Source organism: Diplotaxodon limnothrissa, linkage group LG8, assembly GCF_057381915.1.
Source record: "Diplotaxodon limnothrissa isolate DT_005_m linkage group LG8, D_limnothrissa_male_GT1.1, whole genome shotgun sequence".
Classification (NCBI taxonomy): Eukaryota; Metazoa; Chordata; class Actinopteri; order Cichliformes; family Cichlidae; genus Diplotaxodon; species Diplotaxodon limnothrissa.
The window spans coordinates 19,793,746-19,803,201 of NC_140603.1; the positions used below are offsets into that span (position 1 = coordinate 19,793,746).

Consider the following 9,456-nt stretch of genomic DNA (forward strand, 5'->3'; position numbering starts at 1 on the left):
CCTACGACCCAAACCCAAATAAGTGGCAAAGAATGCATGGATGGATAAAACTTTGCCCTTGTATTTTACAGATGCCTGGTTGAAATGTTTCCACAGTATGGTTTGTTTTTGAATTCAAGCTTTGACTTGGTTGAAGCTTTCAAAGGAAGAAATATTGGGATGACCAACAATGAAAATACTGTGATATCGCTGAACTGGAAAAGTGGAAGAAAAAGGATGGATGAAAATATAGAAAAATAGAGAAAGTATTGTAACTTTTGTCCTTATCTACCAAGGAGATTTTTCAGTTATGTTAAAAGTGGACAGTGAAGTAAAATTTACTATACGGAATATTATGCAAGATCATTTGCAGTATTTATTTTTTGTTTGTTTGCATGATTGTTTTGGGTTTGTTTGTTTTGGGGAGGGGGGGTTAGCATGCACCCTTTTTTTTAACTGCAACATTATATGCAGAGCAATTTCTGTAGTTCTGTGTATGCCTGAAATGCTTTCCTTACTGAATTTTGTAAATATCTGATGTCGATGTTCCTTTTGACCTCGGATTAACTTCCAGTTATGTGTCAGGCTAGGCAGCCTGTAAGATTTCCTCTCATCTCTTATCTGGCTTTGCCCTGAGACCCCGGGTGATCAGATCCCATGTTGCACTCTGTTGATGTTGTGTTGTCTGCTGGGCATTGTTGTCCACAGATATAAAAAAAATATGATAAGGGCAAATCACTGGACTTGAACAGCAAAGCTGACAGTCCTTTAATTGGACATTACTCAAGGCCAAAACTCATATCTCTTGTTGTGCTTGATCTTAAGAGATTCTCAAATGCACTCTCTGCTGGGGTTCAATTTTTTTTGAATCAATAATTAATGGTCAGTGTTATTTATTCATGTGTATCTTTGCCAATTACGTAGTGTCTAATTAACAATTTCAATAATTGATATTTAGTTCTGAAAGGGTTCAGTATCTTGGGCTGATGAAAAATGCATGAGCAGGGATATGGACTGGGTTTTGTTTTTTGTTCTGAGAGAGCTTGATGCTCGGGGCTAATACCAGGCCACTTTGACTCCAACTCTTTGAGTTGGCACTGGCCTTGTGATGTGGATCTAATATGGGCATCTTTCATGGACCCAAAGCGCTTACTCTGTACCATGTGATCTCATAAAGACTCCAACATGCCCATCCTCAGATACCCTTTTTTATGGTCTTTAATAGTGAACTTCAAAGAATAAGCTTCTGTTTCCTTGATAATTTTTCTTTGTGTATGTGGATCTGCAATATCACGAAAAACTGTAGAAACTCTTGGTATTGTTAGGACCTCAGTGATTCCACTACAGTGTCTAACTCTGTGGCCTGATGAAACTAAAGTTCAATCACCATATTAAAGAGAAAAATACCCCTCAGATTTATGACAAGCTATATCCCCCTGATCTTTTGACAGTGACAGCTGTAGCAGTCAATAGAAAATTAACAAAGGCTTCCTTTAGTTGACTTTCATCAAGTTTTCATTTATTGTGATTCCAGGAGGACAGGAGGTTAGGGACCAGCGAGGCAAAACATTCTGCTATGGAACGACCAAAGCATTGCTTGAGCACTAAGTTGGGTAGTAATTTTACCCAACAATGCAAAGCAATAAAACGGGAACCCCAACATCCGACGCATCCAAACCCGCATCATTAAAATGTATGATTTCAGGTTTGAACATCACAGTGTTGAGACCACACTGAAACAATACAGCCATTAAGGGAACAAGAGGGTGGTATTCTTAATGATGGGATTAAATAAGGGTTAAAAATAAAAGTAATGGGAATCAGTTGAGCTCAGTGACACGTCTCAGAGAGCCAATGGTGGGACTGGCGCTTCCCCACTCGCTGTGCCTCCTGTATTCTCCAGGACGCAAGAAGTACTGGCGTCCCCTATAGTTGGGGTGTTCGTGCAGCATCCAGTAGCCCTCCATGACATTGACGGAGGAGATATCACGGGTGTGGAAACGCTCGTTCAGGTCTGGGCAGTCTTCCATTAGCTCCATGTTTTGACCGCCAAAGTCAGATCGCTCGAAGATCTTCATCCTGTAGTTCCCATTATACTAGGGAAGAAATAAGAGAATAAGATAATACCACAAATTAAGGTAAAAATGTCTTTTTTGTTGCAGTCAGCCAGGATAAATTATCCTGACTAGTTACCCAGTCTACACTTCGAGATGTGTTAAAATAATCCTGGCTACTGGCATTGATGCTTCAAGTAACAGCAGTAGACATAAGAACCAAATGATCCTGAAGAGAAAATGAGTTTAAACTCACAGGAGGCACCATACGACAGGAGCGGATACAGTCATTGAAGCCTGCCCAGCGCTGGTAGTCGGGGTACTCTCCCTTGTGCAGCATGTACTGGTAGCCGCCATAATTTGGCTTTTCGTAGGCCACCCAGCAACCGCTCTCAACTCTTATCGAGTTACAACGGCTGAAGTAGTTTTGCATCTCGGGGCAGTCAGTACTGCACTCATAGTGACGACCCTGGAAGTTCCTGTCTTCATAGAAGATAATCTGCACAGAACAGATGGCTCAGCATTAGTGTATCACCACAGAGATGTTCCAAAGACCACCGCAGAAATGTAACCGTGTAGTTACCTGTCAGGTTTTCAGGCTCTTAAACACTAATAACATGAACGCTTAGTGTTCACTGTTCAGTATTCTGAGCCAGACTTTTAAAGTTAGTTTTATCTAACAAAAGTTTCTGAGTAGAAAATTTGTAAGTGGAGAAATTTGAAAAAAAGATAAGCTTAAGGGAGTACAAAAAAGTCCCAAAAGATGTGCTAGAAGCAAAGCCGAATAAAATAAAGTATAGCATTTGGTACATTTTAATGAATGAACTGTGTAATACTTTTCACAAGTTCTTTGTCTGTTTTCACAGGAAATAGGACTATAAGATCAATTAAATATTTGAGGCTTCTACTATCCTTGAGAGAAGAATTACATTTCCCTGCACTTTTAGCATTTCTTACATTAATTTATAGGTTATGTAAATATGGTAAATAGTCCTAAAGAACTAATGGTATGTTTAACCCAGAGAGCGATACGTTGTTACTCTTTAAAGGTCTTTTACGTTTCATATGACCAAAAGATGTATATATTTTTACAGCTCGTTATCAGAATATATTAGTTCAACTTAATTATTTATCTATAGTGCTTAACAAATATATTAGATCACGACTCAAAGTCAGTTTTTTGTCACAGCTACCCTAAATTGGCAGTGTTGGTAATGATAAAATGATATTTTTAATGCTAAAATATAGTTATTGTTATTCTCCATTAATTTTTAAATCTACAGTCTTACTAAAAAGCCAAATTAAGTCTTATTTTTTACCAAATTATAGGTATTTACTTGCATTCCTGAAAATAAACTTTTGTTTTAGTGGTTAAATGTTATGCTTGAAGTCCAGTGGGAAAAAGTGAATTCAGTTTGGTATTTCCTAATAAATAAAAATATGCTTTTTAAATATTTGTTTTCTTTTTTATATATATAACAGGTGATCTAACAAATTTGTAAAGCACTATATTTACTACACAAATCGGTATACCGCACATCAAATATCAGTGAAACATTACATTTGTTAAATTTCTTCCTTACCTTGCCCATTGTAACTGCGTTAAGTTCAGACCAGACCAGATGCGGGGCTCTCCCAGACCTCTTTATAGACCCTGCTTAGATCAGGGCTTTGCAATAGTGAAACAAAGCTTTGTCGTGTCAGCACAGTGCGCTCTATAGACTTCACAACACTATGGCACTGTTGAGCCACCGCAGCCGCTTTGTCTCTGTCAAAGCTCTGTCTGTCTATGGAAAATACTGTCCAACTGCATTTTCTCAAAGGCCTACAATAAGAGTTGCAAACATCTGCCTTTAATGGCATGAATGTTTGAAACCTGCATGCAGACTGTGAAGCTAGACAGAGCAGCAAACAGTCTGAGATCTGACTTGTATTATAAACCCATTCAAGCAGCAGCCTTTGTTGGTTGAATATAATCAGGAAGCAAATATGCTGCCTTGCTAGAGTGTCACTGCAAGTTGCATTCATGTCTACGTTCAAAAAAGAAAGCTCACAAAGGACATCATTATTTTAAAGTTTTGTGTTTAATGTTCATTTGAGATGCACACGGGTGCAGTTTACATGAGAGTCCTCATTCTCCTGAATGAGCCCACCATGGGATTGTGGCAGCCCCAGTCGCCACAGGCCCTGTACTCTCCAGGGCGAAGGAAATACTGGCGTCCCCTGTAGTTGGGGTGCTCGTAGAAGATCCAGTAACCCTCCATGATGTTGCAGGAGAAAATGTCACGGTAGCGGAAGCGGTCATACACGTTGGGGCAGTCATCCATAAACTCCATTGAGTGTCCCATCATGTCTGGCCTGTTGTAGACCCTCATCCTGTAGGATCCCCTATACTGCATTGTGAAAGAAAACAGGGTAATCATGACTATTATGTTATTTTCAATAGGTGTAATCTCTAGAGAACTCTTCCCACAACGAGCTAACTTTTTAATTCAGTACTCGTACTACTTGGTTTCTTTAACTACAAACGAGATTGAGCAACAACTCTTTCGGAGCATGACAGAATTAGTTTTTTTTCCTCCTCCCTGAACTGCCAGAAACACTCAATGTGACAAACAGAATTAGAGTGAAGGCACCAAGTCTTATGGGGGGTATGTCATATTCTTTTTAAAGGCTGACTCGGTCTCCTTTGTGGGCCTTGCAGCAGAGACTTTTATGCTATGACCTGTGTGAGTATCTGTAAATGACATCAAAAAGCCAGTGATTGACATCCATATCCAAAGCAGCTTTTGATGTACAAGGTGAGTGTAGCGGGGGGTGGGAGGGTGGGAGGGTGCTACCAATTCTATCTGTCTGTTTGATTGACTTACAGGAGGGAACATCTGGCAGGAGCGGATGCAGTTGTTGAAGCCCATCCACCAGTGGTAGTCAGGGTACTCGCCAGGGCTGAGAATGTACTGGTATCCCATGTAGTGAGGTTTCTCGTAGAGCACGCAGTGGCCGCCGCTGACACGGAGGGAGTTGCAGTAGTTGAAGTGCCTAAAGGTGTCCATGCAGTCACTGCTGCACTCCCAGTGGCGGCCCTGGAAGTTGCGGCCCTCGTAGAAGACGATCTCGAGGAGAGAAGGGAGAGAGAGAGAATACAGTTTATGTTCGGCATAAAGAAATGCTATCTCGTAGACTCGTGAATAGGCTCTCTCTACCAACCCTCTACACTTCTTTACACATTTATTTGCACTGCTTAACAGATGAAAAATAAGGTAACTAAAACCACTGTTTGAGCTGGGGGGGGGGGGGGGGGGTCTGCTTGTCCCATCCAAACACATCAAAACAAAGACAAAAGAGTATTTCTGCTGCCCTGTCTTCTCCTTCACTGAATCTCCTTCCTATACATGACTGCATGTTTTCAATTAATGCTATTTTCTCCTTCACCACCTGTCCAAAGCTGTTGCCTTACTGCAGGTGAGCTCATACCTTTCCCATGGTTGTAGGACTGTGGATGTTTGCGCACCGTAGAGTTAGACACACTTAGAGGTCCTTTTATACTCTCCTGCTGACCATGAGGCCTCTGACACATTGGGGACTACTATCTTTACCTTTTCAGATGCCAGCTACTGTTCTCTTTTGTCTCATATCCTATGGGTAACTTATCTCCAAACTGCTAGAGTTTACCTATAGAATTGGCAACCCCCCCTCGCTCACAAAAATGACCACCACACAAGTGCTATTCTGTATTTGCGTGACCCCTGTTCCGCCATGACCTTGTGATGTAGCCTTTTCAAATATAACACAAAGGCTCTTTGGGTGTGAGGCCCCCCTGACAACAAAGCGTCTAAAGTGTACAGCAGCTCAGGTCATTTTTGCGGAGCACTCGCTGAAGTTGTACTCAATGAGGTCATGCTTTTCATTTTGTCTTGCTTGGATGTCACATTGTAACAGTCGCTTTTCATCCGGTCCCAGCTCAAGTTTAGATCGGGGCATTACCGACGAGGTTTAGCTTCTAATTTAACTGTTGCTCAGTTTCCATTAAAGGGAGTTGATGTTGATACTGAGTTGGGCTTTTGAGTTGATGTAATCTAAAGTGATTTGTTGTCTCTTTTTGCTTCCATAGCCTGCAGTTGTACTGTGATGTCAGACGGGACTGGTCTGTTTGCAGATGAACAGACAGGACTGCTCAGTGTGTGTCTGTTTTTGTATGTGTGTGTGTGTGTTTTTATGATATAAAAGAAGGGGTTCGGGGCATGTGTGCGTTTGAGTCTTTGTATAAAATGATAGATGTTTGGACTTGAGTCTTTGGCTTGTAAGCATAGCCCAGAGCCGAAGGGGAAAAGGCCAGAAAGAGTTGCCGCCATGTATTGTGCTCCCAAAGCCCAGCTGATGCCAGAAAGGTCAGTTCCATCCTTTAGCCTTTCATGGGGATAAAGAGCTCGTGCCCCCTCTCCACTCTGTATGCTTTTTACAGCTTTAACTCTGGAAAAAAAAGGGCTAATGTTTTCAGAAAACACAATAGCCATTATGTTTCTAGGCATAAACACTCCTACCCTGGTAGTATATCCAAAGCCACATGACACTATTTCAATGCTAAGAAACGGCACTGATAAGCTTTTGCTCCTTTGATCACTGATCGACTCGAAACTCTCATAGGCTTCAATAGGTTTCATGTTTGAAGCTCCTCTCTTTTTCTGTGACATAAGTAGACCATTGATATCCTTTCATCATGCTGTGTAGCGTAATTGTGGCAGATTATCAGATGGGATGTTGTTTTGTTTTGTGAGTTTCTGGAGCAAATGTTTACTTTGGGAGAAAGGTTTTTATCGGAATGCATAAGAAACATGTTTAGATTTTTCTCATATGTTCACAGATTAATCATTTCTTTCATCACGCTAATTAAACGTAAAGCCTTTTTAGCTGCAAGAGGGCAAGAAATTGTACTCCGTCAAATGCTCGTTTAAGCTCTAAGACCGTGATGCATTTGCTAGAATTTATTCTTTTTTTGTGCTGAGGTGTCTTTGAGTTGGGCTACAGCTAAGCCTGACCCTGACCTATTTGCAGAGAGAAGCGTGTAACTGTGGTGCAATACAGTGTCGAAACTGAGGGAAAAAAGTGATTGCCACTGTCATTACTGTCATTGTTCTCATTTTCATCATTGAGGAACATCAGCTAACCCTAACTCATTAGTCGGGACCTCGCCATGTTTCTTTGGCACCTTGTTTCACGGGCTCTCAAATGATCATCTTTAGCTGTGCTACAAGACATCTCCTCCCCACCCTGAAGGGAAACTAACATCACAGAGACCCTTGCCTGCTTTCTTAGTTCCCCCCGGAGGAGAAGAAAGCTACCCGCTGCGGAGCTTTCCACTCTTCATCTTAGAATGATGGAAGAAAAGGAAAGTAGAGGGGAACAGAATGGGGGTGGAGACAGGGGGGCTGTATTCGCTGCTCCATTGTGTCCGAGGATCTCGTTGCGCAATCTGTGTAATCGCATGGGAGATGACGACACTATTAGCCCACAGAACGACTGTCAGTTGGGGACCTCAGTGATTGATGCACACTCCACGAATAGAGGAGAAACTCTGACAGATAGCAGCCCAACACTAGTTAACTTGCAACCTTTTTCATCTATCTGGCTTCCCAAAGCAAAACCCATTCGTGTTGCTGATACCTAATTAGAATCTGAATGAGCAATTCAGTCAGTAAAACACAGTTTTTTTGGTCAGAGGAGACTTCTTTCAGTATGAAACAAATCATATTCCCTTAATCCAGACAATAGTCTCTCTGACCCTGATACATACAATAAGTGTCACCCCTAAAATGTTGCTGGTGGAGATAGGAGAGCAACCGTGCTTGTGTGCAGTGTGCAGTCATTACAAAAACACTATGTACTGAGGTGTAAACAAGGGTTCTATGTGAGTTTTGCTCCTGAGAACTGGCTAATCTGGTACTGAAAATGTGGTATGATGGGAAAGCGCTTGCCAAAAAGCCTCCCACGCCGGGAGTAGAATGAGGACCTCTCTTTTGCTGAGAGATCATCCTCTCCATTCTTTCTGTCAGAAAATCTCCAGGCATCCTCCCTGTCTTGTCACTGCCAGCGCACAGGCTCTATCGGGATTGCCAGACGCAGGAGCCACTGTGAGCCCGTGCCAGGGCCAGGATTTACCGCGATGCGTCTGATGTGCTCCATCTTTTTTGCTGGGGGATAATTAAAAGAGGAAATGGTGTTGGAAGAACAGAGTGGAAAAGCAGGAGAGGAGGGAGGGGCCGGGGGCTTGGAATGAGCAAATGGATGCAGCTGTCAATTATGTTGAATTGTTGATATGTTTGTTTTCCTTTCTCTGAGATTTTGTGTTGAACTGTTCTCCATCAGGATTTAGTTTTAAAGTTTGCAGTAAATCTTCAGACTCTACATGTAATTAAAAAAATATATGTAGGCTAATTAAGAACTTCTCTTAGCAATGAAATCACCATAAAGATTTTGTTTTAGTGCGATGCTGATGGCCCACAGGTGATTAGAAAGATACAACTGTTAATGTTGGTTTATGACTTTTTATGACCTTCTGTTTTATCTGCTGTGGCAGTTTTCTCATACCTGGGCCACACTTTCCAACCTCTATGTCAGATCTTCCTTTCTGTGTTGTGCTTACACATTAAATTTAAGCTTAGAGGTTATTCGCAGCACTCTTCAGTGTTTGATTTCCCTTATCTGTATATTTGTTTTTTGTTTGTTTGTTTTTTTTTACAAATCTGTGCCGATCGAATGAACCGAGCATCTTTCTTTATTTGACGAGATCAGTTTGAGATGCTCAGCCATGACCCAAACTCTGTGAAAAGCAGGACGACTCCTTCGTCTCTCAGCAGACGCACTTTGGGGAGTGATGGCTTTTAGTTGCTCTCACTCCTCATCTTCACACTTTGTTTTTGACGTGGCGTGTCTCCCGTATCCCAGAGCTTTAAAGGTTTAAAGAGCAACTTTTCACCCTGTAATCCAGGTGCCTTTCAAACAAGTCACGCTGTTTACTGACACATGACAAAAAAGTTCAACCCCCCTCTCATCTCTTTGCTTACAAGACTGTAACTCACCTCAGAGCTTGGTAGTCATTCCTCCAGAGCGCCCTGAACAAACAGAGCCTCAGCGAGAAGGGCCCCGTGCCTTTCACCAACTCACTAAATTTATAATAAGATGTGATGCTGTTGTTCACTTCTTCAAATTTGTCATCAAAGCAAATGTGTTCTGACAACAGCTAGTGACAAGTGCACCAGAGGAGAGGCAGCAAATCAGCTTTTTCACACCGCATATCAATTATTGATCATGTTGCCCCCCCCCCCCCCCCACACACACACACACACACACACACTCTCTCTCCTCCACCCCCCCCCCCCCCCCCCCCCACCCCACTACCCCACCAAGTAGACACCTTGTGATAATG

At 42.0% G+C, this 9,456-nt stretch overlaps 2 protein-coding genes across 2 annotated transcripts; both read right to left on the reverse strand.

Annotated features, from left to right (window-relative positions):
- Nucleotides 1–1,799: 1,799 nt before the first annotated feature.
- crygmx (crystallin, gamma MX) lies at nt 1,800–4,061 on the reverse strand. Its single transcript, XM_085360257.1, has 3 exons — nt 4,046–4,061; nt 2,290–2,549; nt 1,800–2,075 (listed from the first exon to the last, which is right to left on the reverse strand). The coding sequence occupies exons 1-3, from the start codon at nt 4,059–4,061 to the stop codon at nt 1,800–1,802; spliced, it is 552 nt and encodes a 183-aa protein (XP_085216383.1).
- Nucleotides 4,062–4,150: 89 nt separating this feature from the next.
- Nucleotides 4,151–5,516, reverse strand: crygmxl2 (crystallin, gamma MX, like 2). The gene is made up of 3 exons (XM_085361437.1): nt 5,508–5,516; nt 4,904–5,146; nt 4,151–4,426 (listed from the first exon to the last, which is right to left on the reverse strand). The coding sequence occupies exons 1-3, from the start codon at nt 5,514–5,516 to the stop codon at nt 4,151–4,153; spliced, it is 528 nt and encodes a 175-aa protein (XP_085217563.1).
- Between the last annotated feature and the right edge of the window lie 3,940 nt (nt 5,517–9,456).